At 38.7% G+C, this 22,273-nt stretch overlaps 1 protein-coding gene across 1 annotated transcript; it reads left to right on the top strand.

The window, feature by feature from the left end:
- Nucleotides 1-326: 326 nt before the first annotated feature.
- Nucleotides 327-20,816, top strand: EEF1E1 (eukaryotic translation elongation factor 1 epsilon 1). The gene is made up of 4 exons (XM_025891113.2): nucleotides 327-452; nucleotides 4,948-5,148; nucleotides 10,418-10,513; nucleotides 19,643-20,816. The coding sequence occupies exons 1-4, from the start codon at nucleotides 366-368 to the stop codon at nucleotides 19,781-19,783; spliced, it is 525 nt and encodes a 174-aa protein (XP_025746898.1). The 5' UTR covers nucleotides 327-365; the 3' UTR covers nucleotides 19,784-20,816.
- The last annotated feature ends 1,457 nt before the right edge of the window (nucleotides 20,817-22,273 follow it).

The raw sequence follows: 22,273 nt of genomic DNA, 5'->3' as shown, positions 1-22,273 counted from the left end.
TTTAAAAAGTCTCTTAGCATGCCAAATCAGCTAACCAGTTAACTCTGGCAGCCAGGACAACAGCCTGCTGTCTAGAAGTTGGCAGACTCCTTCTACTGTAACACCAAAGCCCGTTATGCCAATAAGCCCTCAGGAGCTCCAAGAACTCACAGAGCTGTTTGCCACCACCTCTCCACCTGTCTTACACCCACCTTTCCGCCCCGCCCCTTACCTTGGCCTCGCCTCCTGCGCTCAGGCGCGTTTTCCACGCCCCCTGCGTTCAGCCAATAGCTGGTGACGTTTGTGGGAGAGGGCCTTCCCTCCCAGCCAATGCAGGAGATCCTTGCTGTCCTGGTCCCACCCCTGCCAGGAGCTCCTGCCGGAAGATGGCGGCGGCCGCAGAGTTGACGCTGCTGGAGAAATCCCTGGGGCTGAGTAAAGGGAACAAATACAGCGCTCAGGGCGAGCGCCAGGTGAGAAGCGGGGCTGCGTGGAGGGGAAGAGGTGGGCAGGAGCGGGCCCTGCTGAGCTCAGGTAAGATGGGCTAGCCGGCAGAGGCGGAGGATGCGGCTATTCTCCTCCCCCACGTGTCTGCGCCGCAGGACCGACTGACTGGCGTCTCTCGGTCTCCTGCAGCCTGGAGGATGGAGGGCAATCTGCCCCGTTCCGGCTTGCCCTGACCTTTTTCTCCTGGGAAATTGTCATCCTGTTCTGGGAAAGCGAGGAGAGCTCTCAAAGAGCCCTTAGACCCATCTGGGGGCCCCGTATTTGCGTTCATTGACAGCACTTCCTGTAACACTACCTTTCATTCAGTGCCACGCATCTACTCCCGAGAACTAACGGGGTGCCAAGTAGCACTGCGCTGGGACTGGGGAATGCAGCAGTGGTTGAGAAGGACACAGTCCTTCCTCCTCAGGAAGCTTGGTTTTAACAAGGTGGACAAATATTGTTGCTATTTTAATTACAATAAATGAAAAGTGCTATATTGAAGCCGAGATGGCAGAGAGGGCACATAAGTGGTCTCGGTCCAATCCGGGAGATTCGAGGAAGGTTTCCTGAGTTGTTCAAGTTCAATGTGTGACGTGAAGAGAATGAAGGGGAAGGATAATACAGTATGAAATTGGTAAGGTATAAGGACTCAGATTTCTCAGGGCGGTGAAGAATATTTGTGTTTCGTAAATATCGTTGTTTGACGTCGATGGAATGCATTAGGAAAGGAGAATAATTTTAGGGAGACTTCTTTGGATAGGTAATATTTTTTTTTGCCCCCTTGAGAGTTTTTCCATGTGACGTTTATTTTTTGTTCTTACTTTTTCTGTTCTTTGTTTGGTTTATGTTAAAAGCGGTCCTAGTGTAGTTCTTACACATAAGTTCAGCTGAAGCCTAGAAAGGTCTTGGGGCTTAAGATGAGCCCACTGATTGGAGACAAAGCCGCCTGCTTTTGCTTTTTCCTCTGGCCATGTGCTAATTCCTTCCCTTCACCCACCGCTCCCTTGTTTGGTTTCTGTTTTTTTAGAGAACATTGCCAAGACATGAATCTTGCCTTCAGGAAACTTACCTAGTATGAGAAACAGTCATTGGCAATTAATTTAAGGCAAGACAGAATATATACTAAGTGGAGGAGACGTTGTTGAGGAACGTGGACAGGAAAGTTAATTTTGACTGTGAGAATGGATTTGTAAACTTCACAGAAAAGCTGGTGTTTAAAGTGTGTAAGGCCAAAATTATGAAAGATTGGGAAGTTTGGGGCAAGAAGTAGACCAATATGAAAAGTGCTACAATGCAAAGGAAGCCCAAAATTATAGTTTGAGGGCAGTTGTGAGGGCTCTGGAGTTCATTGTGTGGTTTCTTACTTTAATTAAAACTTTTTTTTTTTTTTTTTTTTGGTCTTATTAGAGGGCAGCTATTGAAAGTTTTTATATGTTTGGGGAAAGGGATGGGAACAAATGAAAAGATTCGGTCTTTTTTTTTTGGTGGGGCAGGGAGACAACTGATAGCAGTAAGCCAGCAATGATGTGAAAATGTTGGGGTTCGGGTGCTCCCGAATGGTCAAGAAAGAATTATTGAAGTGTCTTTGGTGCAAAAAGGGTGGTTTTATTAAAGCACAGGGACAGGCCCCATGGGCAGAAGGAGCTGCACTGGGGTTGTGAGGAGTGACTGATGATATGCTTTCAAGTTGGGAGGGGGTTAAGGAGAGCATAAGTCTCTAAGGAATTTGGAAGCAAGGTTTCCAGGACCTTGAGGGGCTAGCTATTGTTAGGAAAAGGTCATTTATTACTGTCTAGTAAAACCTCAGTCATGAGACCCTTCAGACGTATATCAGTGGGCCATATGCTTGGAGGATGAGTGCTAACATATATCTTGGGGGTAGAGATAAAGGAGGTTTCGAAAGGGATTTTTATACATTAAAGGAGACTTAGAGGATCCTGGAGGTCAGGCTCATGTTAAGCTAAGGTTACCTTTTGCCTTTAGCAAAGTATTAACATCGATGGAGGCAGTTAAGTTCCTAGAGGAATGTCACTCTACCTGTCTCGAGTACTTGTCATTGGGCTGTAAATTGTAAGAAAATTTAATTTTTTTCTTTTGCCTTTGTTCTCCACATCAAGCAATAAGGCCTTCTCTGCAACATTACCACTTAGACAGTAGTCACCCGTCTGTGTACCTCCTCCCTATCCATAGTTTCAATGTCTGCCGTTTCAGTTACCCATGGTTAGCCATATCCAGAAACAGATGATCCTCTTTCTGGCATAGTGTCGGAAGGTGAGCTGTAGCCTAGCACTATGTCACAATGCCTACATCATTCACCTCATTTCATCTGATTATATAGGCATTTTGAAATCTTGCATCATCACAAGAAGAAGGGTGAGTACAGTAGAATAGGACATTTGGAGAGAGACCGACCACAATCACATAACTTTCATTACAGTATATTGATATAATTGTTCTACTTTATTATTAGTTCTTGCTGTTAATCTTGTACTACTGTGCCTAATTTATAACTTCAACTTTATCATAGGTATTTATGTGTAGGAAAAACATAGTATATGTAGGGTTTGGTACTATCTATCCGTGGTTTCAGACATCCACTGGAGGTATTGGAACATATTCCCCACCGATAAGGGGAGACTGTGTAATTCAAAACAATCCAGGGTCGCCTGGCTGGTTCAGTTGGTAGGGGATGCGACTCTTAATCTCTCGGGGTCGTAAGCTCGAGCCCTATGTGGGGTATAGAGATTATTTAAGGAAATAAAAGAAAAAAATTGAAAACAATCCAGAGATCCAGCTTTCGGAGAATGGTTTGTTAAATTATGGTACATCAGCATATTATAATATTACTTATTAGCCATCGACGGTGATTACTTAGAAGACCATGTCATCCTAAAATGAATGTGGAAAAAGTATGTATCCCACAATTGCAACTACATAAGATTTGTGTACTTTAGGTTGTATGAAGGAAAGAGAAGGGACTTTCGAGTCAATCTTACTTTATCCAAACCCTGATTCTGCCATGACAAAGCGGGTGACCTTGGTTCTTTGTAAGATGATGAAATTACTTACCAACTTACAAGATGTAATGAGAAGGTAACTGGGAAGTTTTTGAGTTAGCAATGTAGGATTGTGGATAATTTATTTTTACAAATAATTCTCTTTAGAATTAAATGTCATTTCCCCCCACACACTCATTGATGTCAAGTTCTTTTTCTGTTTTTATTTTGTTTTTTAAGTATAACATACCTTCAGAAAAGTGAATAAATCTCAGCGAGTTACCACAAAGTGAACACAGGTAGGTAACCACACAAGGAACCAACCAGCAAGGTATAAAACAGTAGAACCAGCACCCCTAGAGGGTTCCTTATTGTTTTCTTCCAGTGTGTTTTTTTTTATTATTATGTTATGTTAATCACCATACATTACATCATTAGGTTTTGATGTAGTGTTCCATGATTCATTGTTTGTGTATAACACCCAGTGGTCAGTCTCCTCATCAGATGATACCTTCCGTTTTCTTTTAAATTTCTCATAGTGCTTTGCTTGGTTGTGCATCAAGAACATTTAAATTAACTGTCAATTTCCTAAAATCTGAACCTTGGTATTGCTGTTTTGTTTTGTTTTTTTTAAGATTTTATTTATTTATTTGACAGAGAGAGAGAGCACAAGCAGGTGGAGCAGCAGAGGGAAAGGGAGAAGCAGGCTCCCTGGCTGAGCAGGGAGCCTGATGTGGGGCTCCATCCCAGGACCCTGAGATCATGACCTGAGCTGAAGACAGACGCTTAACTGACTGAGCCACCCAGGCGCCCCAGTATTGCTGTTCTAATAAGGGAAACAAAAATAGGATTATTTTTCAGATGATTACCTGAAGCCCAGACTATTATCAGTGGCCGCAATTATATTTTGGAATGTTTTTTAAACATGAAATACTGGCCAGCAGTGACTTCACTCTAAAAAATTGGTGGATATGCAATTCATGGCAACCAAGTCACTGTCACAGTCCATACCTAGTTAACGAGATATAATTATATTAGATCACATATCACTAAAACCAACCCATATCTCATTTGGTGGTTCTAACTACATCAGCATTAAGTCAGTGTTAACTGTAATCATATCCTTTTGTTATTACAGAAGTCAGGTTTATTTAAGTATGTTCATCTTGCTAAAATAGGGTATTGGTAAACTTGATCAAAACTAATGCAGTATTATTAGGATTTCCATTTTTCTTCTTGTATATGCACAGTTATGAATTATGTAGAAACATTGACTTTTGTTTCACTTCAAGCATCTGTTCTCAAATTGTAAATAACATTTTAACTACTATTTTCCTGATATTCATTTGAATGTAATTTAGTATCTTGGAGTAGAATCCTAGGGCATTTGAGAAAGCAGTGAGGGATTTAGTGATTCCTTAGAACTTAAGGTTATGTTGGTATTTGTTTTTTAAATTTTTCAGAACTTTTTTTTCTTTTTAAGATTCCAGTTCTTCAGACAAACAATGGTCCAAGTCTCACAGGACTGACTACTATAGCAGCTCATCTTGTCAAGCAGGCCAACAAAGAATATTTGCTTGGGAGCACTGCAGAAGAAAAAGCAATCGTTCAGCAGTGGTTGGAATACAGGGTAACTCGAGTAGATGGACACTCCAATAAAGACGATATCCACACTCTGTTGAAGGTATTGTGACTTCTCTTTAGAGGCTAAAATGCATGAACTGTTAGTAGCAGGAAGCTCTCTCCCCTGAGATTCACTAGCCAAAGCCATTGGCCTTCTTGTTTCCTTCTGCCTCAGGGTAATTTGTACCTTTTATTACCTGTGCTGGAAACAGACTCTGCCTGCGCTCCCCCTTCAGATCTCAGCTCAGATGCCCCTTCCCCAGAAATGTTCTTGACCACCTTTCTCTTAACACATGTGGGTACTTGTTCTATATGCTTTTTCTTCCTAACACTCATCAGTCAACAATTATTTGTATGATTTTTTTTTTTTTTTAATGGGATGTCTTAATACTTAGTTTCTGCACTCAGCAGTAAAGTACTTTCTCAAAGGCAGGAAGGGAATCAGAATCTTTGGGAGCTACTGAAGAAAACTGTTAGATCTGAAAAAACTCACATTTTTTTTCCTTGAGACTTACTGCTTTAAGATCTGTATTTTCTTTCCAAAGAAGCAAAATCAGACTAAAAGAATTTATCAGTATAAGGTATAAGCTGAACATGGCTCCAGAGTCACCAGCAGTGAAAAATATTCCAAATGATACTTTTTGTTAATTATTTACATAAAAATAAAGCAGATCAAAAAATTTTTTATAGAAGCTTAGAATTTAAAGGAACCATAGAGATCATCTAGGCAACCACGTGTCACTGCAGGAATCCCTTCTGTTTTCTAATTTTATTCCCAGTGTCATATAAATTGGTAGTATGAGTTGTGCAAGAAGCTCTCATAGAACTGAAAGCTTTTCAGTGATCACTGGGGAAATGGTTTAAACTATATTTTTGATAGATACCATAAAGAGAACTGATAAAAAATAAATTTCAGGCTTTGTTCCTTTATAGGTCTATCCTGATCAGCTATTTATGCTTAATATCCATACTGACCCCTCCCACTGGCCTCTGCCGTGCTCATCAGCCTTTCCAGAGGGAAGCAAGCATGCCTTTCCTCTACGTGAATGTGGGATTTCAGGCAAATAAAATATAAATATAACTATCTCTTACAATTTTCCAGAAGAAAGGATAGTAATAAAGTACTTCATTCTGAAAGATATGAACAGGATTTCACTGAATTGGGTTTATAAGTTCATAGTTGTATTCAGAGATTGGGTTTTAAGAACATAGAAGTAATTCCACTAAAATGTTCTATCTGGGATATGTAAACATTATTTGAAATTGCAATCAGGAGAATCTGATTACCATTTTTGAAGTGTACAAGGGAACAGGTGATTTGGTTGTCACCCTTGCTCTGCCAGTTTCCTTAACCCGTACCTGTACGTGCACTGATGTGCCTGACGCAGTTCTAAGGGCCAGTGGTACAGTGACCGAGTAGACACAGTCCCTGCCTGTACAGAGCTCAGACCAGTGGGGGAGACAAGTGTATGTATAATGGACGGCAGTGTGATTTTTGGCCATAGAAGCATAGATGAGAAAGTGTTGTTTTCTGTTTTGCTTTGCTTTTTGCTGTTTTTATCTTAAAGGCAGTAAATATTTATTATAGAAATTTAGGAAATATAAGTAAGGAAAAAAATTTCAAGGATTAGTAGTCCCACCAAGAGAGAAGTGCTAATAACACTTACGTTTGGTCGTCAAGTATTTATTGAACTCCCTTCATGTTCTTTCCATGCTTTTCCTTTCCGTATAGACATGTGTGTGTTTTGTTTTAAAAATGGGCAGCTATTGGCCACTGTAACTTGCATTTTTGTTCACTGACAGTGTGTTGTGAATATCTTTCATGTCCACAGAATATTCATTTATACTATTTTTTTGATAACCTGTTAGTATTGCCTCATATAGGTGTATCAGGATTTAAATCATTTTAAAAATGTCCTTGTATGCGTTCTTTTTAATACTGGGCTATTTATCTTTGTATCATGTATTTTTACTTCTTACTCTCTAAAGTTCCATTTTGGTCTAAAACCATTATTCTAACTTTAAATGGCTCATAATTAAGGTAATACATAATTTCAAAATGGCAGGCATTACAAAACACATTTGTTGAATCTAGATGGAGAATATATAGCTGTTTATTATACTGCTTTCTCAGTGTTATTAGAAAGTTTAATACTAATAGGGAAAAAAGCCTCAGAACTCTATAGGGGGAAATATTTGATAAACTTTGGCCATGGGAAAGACTTGTTTAAAACAAAGGAAATGGACACTGAATGTTAGTTCTGTGAATATTCTGAATATGTGAAATTCTGTGATATGGCAGGGAAATTTTGAATTATATCACTAATCAGAAAAATATTAATTATGAAGACATTTTAAAGACGACAACCTTGAGAGTCTCTATAACAAAAACTTACACATGGATTCTATTTTAAGAATATATACACTGTACAAACCAGTGTTAAATTATTGTTTCAGGCCTTTTTAAAAAATGCTTCTTAAAATTAAATTGAATATATATTTTATTCTTAAACTTTATCCAAGGTGTTTCATTTGAAGACACTGGAGAGAAACCATCTCCATTCACAGATCACTGTAGAATTTAAGTGGTAGCTCCTTATATACCAGTCTATTTCACCCTCTGTACCCAAATTTTATTTTGATTTTTCTGCATTTGTCTCATTTTTGTCCATATTCCTTTATGCCCTCATCTGTAGCACCCCTAGCAATTCCATGCTCATATAGCATTTTGAAAATTACTGTCTTTAGATGAAGACATGGGCAGACTCAAAGAGATTAAATTCAGTTCAGCAAATATTTACTACCTACGGAAATACCACATGCCAGGCGTTTGGGATGTGATTTGAGAAAACAAAATGTTCTCTACGGTTTAAGGAATTTTTCTGGAATAAATGCTGTTGACCAGTGAGCAGTGTTCCAAAACGAGTCCTTAGAGAAGCCTGTGAGAATATCTGATAATAATCCATGTAACTGATTTATAAACCTTTGTCTAAAGGTTATATGAATCTTTTGTCTCATTTGATTCGAGTGTAATGTAATGAATGCAGCATGAATTCCTGTGCTATGAAATTATATGTTAATTTTGAGAGGAACCCAGAGTATTCATATGATCTTTCTTTTATCTACATTTTTTTCTTTTCTCAGGGAGGTAATTGATTCATTCATGCTGTTCTGTCAGATTCTATGTCTAATTTAGATTAGGATCTCTTGAGATTTTTATTTCATTTTTTGACATATACTTTAATTCTTTTTTTCCTTCAAAAGTGCTTATTCACCATTTAGGGAGCTCAGTGCTTACTAATATTTTGTTGTTGTTAAAGATTTTAAATGAATTCTTTTGTGTATATATTTAATTTAACATTGCCTTTTGAAAATTGATGGTTGTGGTCTGGAGAACAAATGGCAAAGAACTTTCTGTAGGTTTAAATGGTGTTTGAAACTGGAGTCTTTTAGGGGTGGCTCAGTCGGTTAAGTGTCAGACTCTTGGTTTGGCTCAGGTCATGATATCATGAGTTGTTGAGATGGAGCCCTGCATGGGGCTACAAACTCAGCATGGTATCTCCTTGAAGATTCTCTCCCTCGGCCCCTCTCCCCACACCCATGCGTGCATTCTCTCTCTCTCTCTCTCAAATAAATTAATAAATCTTAAAAAAAAAAAACTAGAGTCTCTGCAGGTATTGGGAAAACTAGATCTCCAATTGTAAAAGAATGAAATTGAAGTTGGAATGTTACCTTACACAATATATAGAAAATTAACTCAATGGATTGAAGTCCTGAATGTAAAACCTAAAACTATAAAACTCTTAGAAGAAAACCCAGGGAAAAAAATATGTTATTTGATTTTGCAGGAATTTCTTGGATATGACACCAAAAACACAGGCAGCAAAAGTAAAAATGGGTAAATTGGACTACATCAAAATTTTAAACTTCTTTGCATCGCTGGACAGTCAACAGAGTGAAAAGGCAGCCTGTGGAATGGGAGAAAAATACTTGCAAATCACGTAACTGATGAAGAGTTAATATCCAAAATATATAAAGAACTCCTATAACTCAGCAACAAAAAAACTGAGAAGCCAGTTAAAAATGTAAAATGGTACAGTTGCTATGAAAAACAATACGCTGATTCCTCAAAAGATCAAAATAGAATTGCCATATATCCAGTAATTCCACTTATGGATGTATACCCAAAATAATTCAAAGTGGGCTTTAAAGAGTTATGAGTACACCCACATCCATGGCAATATTACTGGTAATAGTTGAGAGGGGCCCCTCGGCAGATGACTACATAAACAGAATGTGGCATATATAAACAGTGGAATATTATTTAGCCTCAAAAGGGAAGAAAATTCTGACTCATGTTAACAACATGGCTGAACCCTGAGGTTGTTATGCTACATATAAGCTAGTCACAAAAAGACAAATGCCCTATGCTTCCATTTACATGTTGCATCTAAAGTTGTCAGTTCATAGAAATGGAAAGAATGGTGGTTGCCAGGGTCTGGGTTGAGGGGGAAATGGGGTGTTGTTTAACAGGATAGAGTTTCAGTCTTGAAGTGTGAAAAAGTTCTGAAGACTGATTACACAACAGTGTGAATACCCCTGATATTTACTGAATTATACACTTCAAAGTGGTTAAGATGGAAACGTGATTGTATTACAATTAAAAATTTTAAATATACGTATATAAAAATATAGCAAACCAATAAATTATAATCCTAAGAGAAATTATTGAAGAGCTTTTTATATTTTAATGGAAAAATTAAATCTAACATGAACATAATTTATAAAATGATCTCCACCCCCCCCAAAATTGGTGTCTTTCAAATGGTCATAGATGACATTCTGAATAGCATCTTTTAATGTTTTCTTATTTCTTTAAAATAAAATAAGACTAATAACATTTACCCTGTTTTTAAAATGAGATGACTGGTATATGATCTGTTCTTTGAATGAATCTGAATCTATTAATGTCAGATTAAATTTCTCAAATTAAAAGTCATTGTTTTATTTTCTAATAATCTTCTAAATGTTTGAAGTCCAATGATATGGTAGTTAACTTTATTATAACTGTTTTTTTTTTCAAAGATGTTATTTATATGATAGAGTGCGCACACCTGTGTGTGAGTTGGCGGAGGGACAGAGGAAGAGGGAGAATCTCAAGGAGACTCCGAGCTGAGTGTGAAGCCGATGTGGGGCCCAATCTCACAACACTGAGATCATGACCTGAGCTGAAATCAAGAGTTAGATGCTTAACTGGCTGAGCCACCCCAGAACCCCAATTATTACTGTTTTTTAAATGAAATTTTTATTTTTTTATTTTTATTTTTTAGGATCTTAATTCATATCTTGAAGATAAAGTCTACCTTACAGGATATAACTTTACCTTAGCAGATATCCTATTGTACTATGGACTTCATCGCTTTATAGTGAGTATTTGAATAGTTGTTAGCTTTTTTCACTGTAATGTTCAGAATGATTTTTTTTATTTGTCTTGAATTTAAATCAAATTTGCATTTTCACCTTCTCAGATGAAAATGAATTATTTTTATACAAGGTACCTTATGCACGTATTCCTTCCACATTTCCATCAAATATAGTAGCTTCCTGTTCCTTGACCTATTTGCTTCCTGTTGTTGCTTCTAATCTTGTTCACACCTACTTCTCTTGCCACCCTTTGAGCTTGATCGTCATCAGCACCTGACCCCTGTTATCAGCCTCCCACTCTCCTTCTAACATCTTAATTGTAGTACCCCATATTCTGTGAAACCTCAAATCCTTAGCTCGTAATCTCTAACTCACTAATCCCATCATTGTCTGAAGCAATTGGATTCCTTCCCACTTCCAAACCTATTTACTTTTTCCCTATCCAACCTAGATCCCCTTTTGTGTAACTTCCGATACTCTTCTTAGTATCTGCAGCTTCTTTGCTCCACTGTACATTCACCACTCTTTGTCTGTAAATCCCCACGTCTTGGTCAGTTCTCATAAATGCCTTCAATCCCATATCCAAGCTGAGCTCTGATGGAGAAATCCCAAAGCTACAGATTGGTACCACTATAGGTTTATACTATCCATTTTCAGCCAGGCTCTCCTACGGATCAGCTCTTTCATTCCTCCCAGGCATACTTCCAGACCTTTAGCACCTTCCTTAACCCCATCCTTTCCCTCCCCCTTTATCTTAGTCATTATCACAGAGTCATCCTCCCTCTCTCAGCTAGAAATTGGAGACTGTTCATTTGAATGCCTTCATCCTCCAGCCCACTGCATGCTTATCCTTAACTGTCTTGTCTCCTTTCACTGCCCTCTTACTTGAACGCACCCTCCTGCCCTGTTTCTGGATCTTGTCCCAAATTTTATATCCTTTCTTTCCCATATGTGCAATTTTCCCCTTTATCTGGTCAGTTTCTTTATTTTTTTTTAATTTATTTATAGAGAATTTGTTTATGAGAGAGAAGTGTGAGTTGGGGGAGGGGCAGAGGTGGAGGGAGAGAGAGCACCCTCAAGCAGACTCCCCGCTGAGTGTGGAGCCCAACTCGGGGCTCGATCCCAGGACCCTGACATCAAGACCTGAGGTGAAATCAAGAGTCAGACGCCCAATCGACTGAGCCACCCAGGTGCCCCCTGATCAGTCACTTTAAATTGTATCCCATCTTAAATTTATTTACAGTTATATGGCACTCACTGTGTTCTCCATGCTTCATAAATGTTAACTCATTTAATCCTTAAAACAGTCCTATAAGGTAGGTATTATTACTATCATCCACATTTTACAGATAAAGTAAGAGAGGTCAGATAGCTTCTTTGAGATCACCTAGCTTCTCCCCTGTGGAAAAAAATAACCCTTAGATTTTTCTGTATTCCGCACCTCATGCATCCAATTCATCAGGTTCGTTGTTTCCACCTCTTGGATGCCTCTCACATGTGTCTTCCTGTAATCCTGGGTGACATTGCCCTAGTTCCAGAATTCATTATCTTCTATCAAGGCTATGGAAATGGCCTCCTGCCACCAGTTTCATCTCATACCACCCATCTTCATGGCCCCTGGAGCGATTTTTCTCACGAATGTGTCTTTCTTTCTCAAAATAAGTAGCTCCTCACTGCCTGGGATGGCAGCCCCTTCTTCTTGTTGACCCTGCCTCCCCTGCTGGCTTCATCACCTTTGTTCGCCCCACACACCCCTCTCTCAGCCATAGCATACTCTCTGGTCTCTCATCCTGTGCTCCCTCTGCTCAGGGTCCTCGTACTGCTCTGCTCTTTGGCTCCCTGGGCCCAGCCTTTTCTTCCCCCCCACGCTGGTTCACACTTCAGCAAGTGTCACTCAGCTGCAGCACTGACCTCCTGGTGAAGCCCTCTCAGTCTCCCGAAGCACACCGAAGAGCCCTTTCCTCTGGGCTCTCTGTGCCTCACAGCCTCCCTCAGCTTCGGCTTGTTTCACTTTCTACTGTAATTCTTCTTGGAAAATTTCTCTCTTTTAAATCGTAAACTGCTTGAGCCAGAGACTGCAGCAACTCATATTTGCAACACTCCCGTCTGACGTAATTCCTCCCACATGCATATAGTCTGCACTCCCCTCTATGAACATTGAATAACATAACGGATTCCTTTAGATTTTTCAGTTTTATGTATATTTTCTCTTTGTACCTCATAACTCGGAAGGAGATGGGGCTAGTGGTATTATCCTCCTCTTATAGAGAAGGAAGCTAGGGCTTGGAACATCAAGTGCTTTGTGCGAAGACACAGCCTGGGTTTTGGAGGGGCCAAGACGAACTTCGTCTTCTGCTGCAAGTGTCGCAGTGTATGGGGACGCCCTTCATACACCGTCAAATAATGTATGACAAAAAAATAAATAAATAACTGGGCGCCTGGGTGGCTCAGTCGGTTAAGCGACTGCCTTCGGCTCAGGTCATGATCCTGGAGTCCCAGGATCAAGTCCCGCATCGGGCTCCCTGCTCGGCAGGGAGTCTGCTTCTCCCTCTGACCCTCCCCCTCTCTTTCTCTCTCTCATTCTCTCTCTCAAATAAATAAATAAAATCTTTAAAAAAAAATTTAAAAAAAAAAACCTAATGTATGACAGTTTTTCTTCATCCCCCCTCAAACTCTAATTCCTCAGTGGATTTACTCAACTCATTAAGCATTGTTTCTCTAAAATCCCTAAAGGATTGTGCTGAGTTCTATAACATCATCACTGTAACCACCTAGTATGATCCTTCACTCAGCCTACTAGTTTCTGTTACAACTATACATACTGAGTTCATTATATGTCTATAATACTATCCTTGAGAGACATAAAAGAAATATAAAACCCTATTTTCAAGCAACTGTTGATCTCTTCAAAGAGATAAGACCTGTTTCACGTGAAAAGAATAAGGCAAAGTGCTAATTTCTGGTCAGAGTATTATGTAAAAGTTAAAGAGGCAAGTAGAACAAAGTAAAATGTAGAATCATGAAATTGTCAGAAAAATATCTGCAGGATTCAGATGCCTTTGGCTATTTAAGGGAATTTATGTTGTTTTAGAAAGCTTAATGATAAGTTTGAATGTAAATCTTGCATGTGAGTAGGATGACCATCTGATTTCTCATCCAAAACACTTTTGACAGTGAAAGGAGGGCTATTAATAATTATTGGCACAATAGGAATAAATTAGGACAAATGTTCCTTGTATTTTGAAGCAGAATAATTTTAAGCAGAATAAGGGGACTGAGGAGGATCATGTCCTTCCTCTCTGTACCCCTTCCAGCTCTTAGCGCAATGCATCATACAACTAGATGCTTACTGAGATCAGCAATACTTAGCAATCTCTTCCTCTTTGTATTTCCTATTTTAGGTTGTATATCTTTATAGTGTAATCTTCAGTTTTATACTTTAATATGATTAACTCTAAAACCTTATTTGAATGTGAAGACAGTTTAAGTAGAGCTGAAATAATTTGATCTATTCCATTCTAGATTCAAAATATTTTAGTAACTTTTTGACTGTAGAATGGTGACGTGGCATGGTTTACCTCATTTCAAAATACAAAAGCCTCTAGCTAAAAAGAGTTTGCTCTTATGGTATCTACCTATCTTTATCCCGGTGACAAATCTACAGTCTTTCAACTAGGAGGTGTCCATAACTTGATTTGAGAGCAAGTCCACTGTTAAGAGCATGGCTACTTTCTAGAGAAGCATAAGAACAATTTATATCAACAACAACAGCACCCTTGTAGACATTTTTAAAACATTTAAATGTGGCATTACTTAATTTTAAAGCTTAATATTAGGAGAAATGTCATCTCTAATCCTATGTGTGATGCTGTGAGCAGGCTAGTAAAGGCCTGTCCGGACCATCACTTGGCTAGTGAAGGCCTGTCTTCTAGTGGCATTGACTCTCATTAAGAGAAGGACAGCATTTCTCCCATGTAATAAAGTCTCACTCTTGCAAACCAAGTGTGTATTTACGTTTTTCTCTCTCCTGGCTTATGCAGGTCATGTGGTAGGGAAAGGAAATACTCAGAAGAAGGGAGCTTGTCTGGAATTTCTTGGCCAGCAGAGTGAACAAGGTCATAATTCTATAAAGCGAAATAGTCACAGCACAAGCTGCATAGTTATTTAATTATGAATCCAGGTGTCCTGGAGGGCGTTTGGTTTTCAGGCAGGTTAGAAGTGTTCTGTTCAATGCAGCATGTTAAAACTCGGGTTACATTAACAATATTTAATGATAAGTGCCCATTTATATTTCCTGTTTTGCAATGTATGTCCTCTTTACATGTAGTGACTATGATATTATGATGAAAGATACTATGCTTATCTTTTTCAAAACAAAAGTGAGTAGAATGATATGTAAATCATTCAGCTCACCATCCCTTTGGGTTCATGAAATGAGTCCATAACCAAAGCATCTCTCCCACCCTGGTCCTTGTGCAGGCAAAGTACATCAGAGAAATAAACACCTTCTCAAGGAACTCCTCACCGACTCAAACCCCTACTGTGATAGAATTGCACTGTGGTGTTAAATGACATCATCCCTCTTGAGTTAGGTGTAAATATATCCAGATGAGAAAAAGGTGATTATTCAGTATTCAGGCAGAATCGATGTAAAGCTCAGATTGACTACCTGCTCGTGTTCATCAGACAGTTTCTTGTGCTTTGCTTGCTTTGGCAGTATATTTATTTTTGCCCTCATGCATTCCTTCATTTATTTGTTCCCATTATTAAATACTTAATATGTAATCACAGGGTACAAAACAGCAGTCAGGGAACCTTCAAGTCATCAGATAATCCCACAGTATTTTGTTTCATTGTGAGCCCAATTTTAGTTGTGGCTAAGTTACTTTAATTTTAAGATCTGGTCTATCTTAATTCCTTTGAGGAATATTACGTTGTTCTTCCTTTGTGAAACTGCCAGTTAGCATGGCTGTTTATTATCATACCAGTGACTCATTGCTTTCTTAAAGTGATTTCACTCATAGATAGCAGTCCCTGTGAACACACTGTTACTCAAGATTATTGAAATCCTTTGTAGCATTATGAGCTGCTTGACTGTGAGATTGTTATCATCTAAAATACATTTGTTTTGAAGTTAGGAGCACCAGTGGAGGTATGTTGTTCTTTTGGAAAGAAAGGAAAAGTACAAGAAACGGCTACAGTGCAGTCCAGCAGCACCAGCCATAAAGAATGTCCCGAAGGTAGCAAACCAGCCTCTCACCCCGATCTGGAATGGGTCACTTAAAGTGGTGCTCACATGTCTCCATGGGAAATTAGTGACTAAGAATATTATCTCTTCGGCTTTGAAGGTTCAGATGAGGTATAGAGAGCCAATATAAATAAAAAGGGATGATTAGGTAGAAAGAGCCAAGAATCATGGCTGTAGACACAGTGGCATGTGGGCCAGTAAGAAACAGGAAGTGGTGACTGGAAAGTCGCATTGTGTTTCCTTTTGTAAGAAAGGAAAAGAAACTAGCCGACTAGAGAGGGATGTTGGAAGACCAATGTTGTATGTGAAAGGGCCCAGGGGATCCCATCTATAAAGTTCTAAAAAATTGTAAGGTGTTTTTTTGGGGGGGGGATCTGTTTTGTGTTTATTTACAGTAAATTCAGAAATAAAGTGCCTACCAAAAATATAGCAGAGGTAACAAATTGAGATCAGTCATAATTTTCTCAGATTCATGGGACAAGCTCCAAAGTTTAAACTAAAAGGAGGGTCAGTGGTAACCGGCACCTTTTGGAAAGGTTCTTGTGTATTTCTGGCAAAATTTTCTGAGGGAAAATGAACATTTACATTCTCTGAAGTAGGTCATCTAGTTAAAAATTATTGGAATAAAATGGAAATGTTAGAAGAAGCTTTAGAAGCTCCTGGAATAAAAATTATTTTGCACCAGGGCTCCTGGGTGGCTCAGTCAGTTAAGCATCCGACTCTTGCTTTCGGCTCAGGTCATGATCTTAGGGTCATAGGAGCAAGCTCTGCATCCAGCTCCATGCTCAGTGGGGAGTCTGCTGGAGAGTCTGTCTTTCTTCCTCTCCCCCCACTCACTTGCTCTCTCTCTAAAATAAATAAACCTTTAAAAAATTTATTTTGGACCCCCCCCAAAAAAACAAAAAATAAAAAATGAGTTCCTTTGTGCCTTGAGTCTATTCATAATCCTTACACTAGAGACTCAATGTGCAATTTTTAAGTTGGAGAATATCGATTTTGCTGTGTGTTGTGTCTTGTTGTTTTGCCATTTTAAATAATAGGCCATAATAGTAGCAGCATTAACCAGCCTTCTGCAGTAGCAAATACTCCTCTGAAATGTAAATAGTAAACAGACACTGCCCTTTGTGTTTCAGAGTCTGAGTGAACAACTTGCACATAGATCAAACAAGCATTAGTACTGTATTGTTTGGAAATGCTTTCTTCTCAGTGTGTTTTAATTCATTCAGAAAAATAACATTTCACCAAGTGGCTGAGTGGAGACTTTTAAATGGAAGAGTTGTGAGAAGAGTAAATTGTAGAAAGTGGTCAGATTTGAATCCTGTATTTCAGCAGCTGACATGAAATCAAGTTGGAGTAAATCTTGTTTGCTTTAGCTATCGGGAGAGAGGTTTGCTGAAGTTGATTTCGAATGTATGTATGTGTGTATGAATGAAGAAAACTCACCCCCATTTCCTGTTAGATTTGTAGCTGTGTTTACTAGTGGTTGAGCTGGTGAAGTTTACATATGAGAAAGATTTAGAAAAAGAATGAAGTGTCAGCTCTTTTACAAAATGTAATTTTACCTTTTGAATAAACTGATACTCAGTTACTCAGTTTATTCTGTAGTGGTTGTTTATTTGCCTCCTGTGTACAGTCCAGATAGTTAGGAATAAGATAATTCTTCATATGTGAAGCCATGAATTCTCTTTTAATAAAAAGTAACTTTTTTGGTCAGTTTTCTTGACTAATGTGTTAATTTTCTATCTCTATGCCATAGATTAACGATATTGTAGGTGAAACAGTTATAGTAATGTATTTCTGATAACTAGATGCAAACTTACACCGCCTTAAACAAGATGAGTATATTTTTATAATTTGTGTAGCAGCTTATAAGTAAGGACCTAAACCTGAAACGTAAATTTTTTTATGCAGAATAAGCAGGAGACTCTCACTGCTAATATAAGTAAACTGAGCTTGCAGAGTTGGACCTCTGAGGCCACCAAAGACAATGTTAATACATTGTTGATACAATGGTATCTTCATGTCTAAGGTAAAAAGGAAAGCAGGATGATTGTATCAGTTTTTCTTTATAAATTGCCTTATAGTAAATATGAAATGGGAATGAGTTCAGTTAAACATTTATTGAGAAAATACTACATATCTACCTTTTAATTTTATTAATACTATTTTGTATTCTGCAATACATTTTGCATACTAGAGCAATTTGACCTTCAGTGTTGTTGACCCAGTAACATAGCAGAGTCTTTGCCTGTAGACACGAGTATATGCTAAATTCTGAACAGCCACAGGACATCTGTCTCACTAGACATGCCTTCCAACAAGCAGACTGCTAATGGATTTGAACCACAGGAGGGTTTTTTTTTTTCCCTTGTGTAAATATTCCAGTCAGTTTTACAGAGACTTGTAATATCTGTTGAATAAATGTTGATTTAAGAAGAGGAAAAGGAGCTAGCTACTCTACTCTTAAACATGGGTCATAGCTGTTAGTTACTGCTCCGCTGGTTCTCTCTTTACCTGACAGCTCTTAATGATTCCAGTCCAAGATTTGTCTCAGAGAAAAGTCTCTGAGTCACCTATTTTGGAATTGGAGCCCAGTGAAATGATCGGCACCAACTCTTTTTATTGCGTCTTTCTCTAACCAAATCTCTGGGCATTCTTGTAGCTTGACAGGAAATTGTGTGGCCTGCTACCTCCACTAGAGAGAGAGTTCAGCTTTGTAGCAAACCGAATTGAGAAGGTCTGTTGTTCATCTGAGGCATATGCCACTGGAAATAGCACTTCCTTCTTGTATTAGGCAATAATCACTTGCAATTAAGTGGGTCATCATCTTCTTGAGTACAGGTTTTCCCCAGAGTTTAAGAGAAAGGAAGTAATATACATAGAGAGAGAGAAAGGAAGTATATATATTTTGAGTGTACATGGTATTCCCTTGTTAGGCATGTTAGATCCTAATAAACCTTGCTTTTAGATTTGCTAAAAAATATTGTAGAGAGAACCAGTGTCTTAGCCTTTTGGAAGCTATTCTCTTTCTTTCTCCTATCTTCCTTTCCAAAAAGTAAAAAACAAACTCTTTCTGTTAGGAGTTAGATGATCAGAGCCAGGGTCCCCAACAAGAAAGTATGGAGTCAGAACAGCTAAGATAAAACAGCACTAACATCCTGTTTTGCAGCTTAGACAGGACCAGACCGACATTCTGCTTTGCAGCCTTTGCAGAAATGACTTCTGCAAAACGTCCTAAAATAAGACAGTTAACTACAAAAGCATTTGTCAATATCACAGGCAAGGGACAGGTAAGACCTAAGCCCCCAGATGTCAGCAAAAAAAAAAGACCATCAACATGTGGACATTAACCTAATAGATATGTGACCAAAGCTCTGATTGGCACAACTCAGCACACCCTGATTGCTTAAGAAAGTTCCGCAAAAGAGCTCAATAAAAACCCCTAAACTTAGAAACTCTGAGGGCAACCCACTCGGGCCCCCCTCCCTCTCTGGGAACTTTATTCTCTTCCTCAATAAACTTTGCTGCCCACCATTCTTCATCTGGTCCACTGTCCATTCTTCGAAGCAGCGTGACCAAGAACTGGGGCACTAAGGGGACACAAATCCTGTAACATTTGGATCTCCAGATGCTGGGTTAATGCAATTTTTGCATTTGTTGAAAATTTGAGACTTCCGTAAAAAGCATGTCTCGTGTTGAACTGAACAATAAAACATCAAACAAATGGTTCTTCTAAGTGGCTGAAACTTTTTACTCCTCTCTAAATGTATTGGCTTTTGAGAACTGGAGTTTTCTCCCTAAGTTTCTTATCTTCTACACAAATGATATTGATAATTGTTCTTATGCAATGTCTGTGTTGTGTGTGTTTTTAATCTCTATTTAGGTTGACCTGACAGTTCAAGAAAAGGAGAAATATCTTAATGTGTCTCGCTGGTTTTGTCACATTCAGCATTATCCAGGGATCAGGCAACATCTGTCCATTGTTGTCTTCATCAAGAACAGACTATATACTAATTCCCACTAGAAGCTATCCATGACATACAGAAGCATGATCACAAATATTTTAAATGGAAAGTATATTCTGGACCAGAGAAATAACGTAAATGGCTACACAGTCATTCTTTATTTGCTGAAGTTGGAATAAACTTGTCTGAATGTTTTATTTGTTCTTCAGTTGAAATTTTGCAGCTTTTATGTAAAAATTCAACTGTCAAAACTTGAGATCAAGTTATAAATTAACCTTTTTTTCATAGATGAAATTTATTTTGTAAAACTTGCAAATCAGTGGCTTAATCTTAAGGGAAAAAAAATAGTCCTTTCAATGGTGACATAACTTGGCTATTTATCGACCTCCATCTCATATTTTACAATTCATTTCCCCCTTATGGATATTTACAGTAATTTGTTTAATAACTATAATAAACTGTGCCAAGGTTACAGAAAGGGAAGACAGATGGATTTGTTTTCAAATATTTATGTGAGCCAGTAAATGTGGTTGAAAAAAATCTTTTTTGTTTGTTTCTTTCTTTCCTGTAGTCAGTATTCATTGAGGTGAAACTAACTCCTGAACTGCCCTGGAGGGAGCTGGAATAAGATACATTCAGTGGAGCTAATGGTTCTTTTGTTGTGTTGGGCTTATTGGAATATGCAGTGGCTAAAAACAAGATGGGAAATTCCTGCTATCCCACTAACTTTAGACTTGACAACTACTAGATTTTCCTAAACTAAAAGCCAACTCAAGGCTGCTGCTGAAGCTCTCTAAAGAACAAGGACACGTGTTAATAACAAATCTATACATTTTATAACTTAATGGCTGAGTAAATAATTATTGAGAGCTAAAGAACTTTTATTTCCAAATAATAAGAAAAATAGAGCCTTTTAGGGGCACCTAGGTGGCACAGTCAGTTAAGCATCTGCCTTCAGCTCAGGTCATGGTCCCGGAGTCTTGGGATGGAGCCCCATGTCAGGGTCCCTGACCAGCGGGGTTCTGCAGGCTCCCTCGCCCTTTGCCCCTCCCCCTAGCTCATGCTGTCTCATATTCTCTGACCCTCTCACACAGTCTCTCTCTCAAATAAAATCTTTTTAAAAAATCGAGACTTTGAGCGCTTTACTTTTTCATACTACTATTTTGGTGCTGGTGCTGGATCTCAGTTGTGTACAATTCAAAGGTCAAGTGAGAAAAGCAGAGATTTGGGAAGTGTACAGCCCTCCGGTTGAGTTCCGCTTTTATCACTTACTAGCTATATGACCTTGAGCAAATCAGTTAACCATGTTTCCTTAATCTGTAAAAATAAAGCTAACTCTTAAATTACGAGGATTAAATGAGATAATACATATGGAAAAAGCCTAGTATAGAGCCCATGTCTATCAGTAAAGTTTCCTCTGTAAGAGCCGCTCCACCCCATTTTTGTCCTTCATGTTACTAAGTCAGATTTTAGAAGCTAACTGTATGTGATTATTTTGTAATAGGACAATTTTTGTAGGATTAGATCTCACATTTCATTGCCCTTGGAAGCATCTTTTTTTAATTATATAACACAGTCTTTAAATTAGAAACTAGAAACTTGTATTTGCACACTGAGACTAGAAGAGTCCAGTCTTGGGAGTTAGTATGTGTGTCACAGAGGCAGACCCAGTCTGTGACTTTTCTTGCAAACCACTGCCCCAGCAAGGTCTGCTACAAACATTCCATGTCCTATTCCACTGCTGCAAATTCCTCCTTCCCCTAACACTTCTCCCTCTGCCCCAGGACTGCTGGGGGAAATAAGCACGACGGGCAGGACAGGCAGGATAGAGGAGAGATGGGCTACCCAGCTTTTCCTTTCCAGCCGTTTCTTCCTTTCCCTTCAGGTTAGGTCAGCTATGAGGAAAGGGTAGGATATGACATCTGCTAGTCAATTCTTTATGCAAGTGCGCAGCATTGCTTCCACACGTATTGCCCAGTGCTATTATGTGCCAGGACTGCCTGTCACTAACTTGGATCTTAGAGGATGAAGGTGTGGCAGAAATGTAAAGACCTGGCTCCTGTAAGCAAAGGTTAGGTAATGTTCTCAGCACCTAAAACAGAAACAATTCATTTCCTTGTAGAAATGTTGCCGTGCATCATGGGTCGTTTCTGTCAGGTATTTCTATGCCAGAAATGTCCTTCCTTTCTCACTTGACACTCTTCACTATTGAACTATGTCATGTCCTCCTAAAAGTCAGGTCTTTCCTGACCAACCCATCTCCTACCCTTGAGCTTGGCACTTGACATCATTGTACTATTAGGATTATTTGTCTCTTCTACCAGGCTGTTAATTCCTTGAGCACAGAGACTCTTCCCTTACATATTCAGCCCTCAAAACAATGACTGGCATGCAACAACAGATGCTCAGCATGTTTGTTGAAAGAATAGAGTATTCTTTTAAGTCCATTTTGCAATGACCAAGGAAAGTGTAAGGGTGAATTGCAATTAGGTACAGCTGTCAAGTGGCAGAAAAACCAAGTAACATTAAAGTGGTTTGTTTTCCTCTCA

Source organism: Callorhinus ursinus, unplaced genomic scaffold (genome assembly GCF_003265705.2).
Source record: "Callorhinus ursinus isolate GAN/ISIS: 27379988/994484 unplaced genomic scaffold, GSC_fseal_2.0 scaffold26, whole genome shotgun sequence".
NCBI classification, from domain to species: domain Eukaryota; kingdom Metazoa; phylum Chordata; class Mammalia; order Carnivora; family Otariidae; genus Callorhinus; species Callorhinus ursinus.
This window is presented reverse-complemented; position numbering and strand designations above follow the sequence as displayed.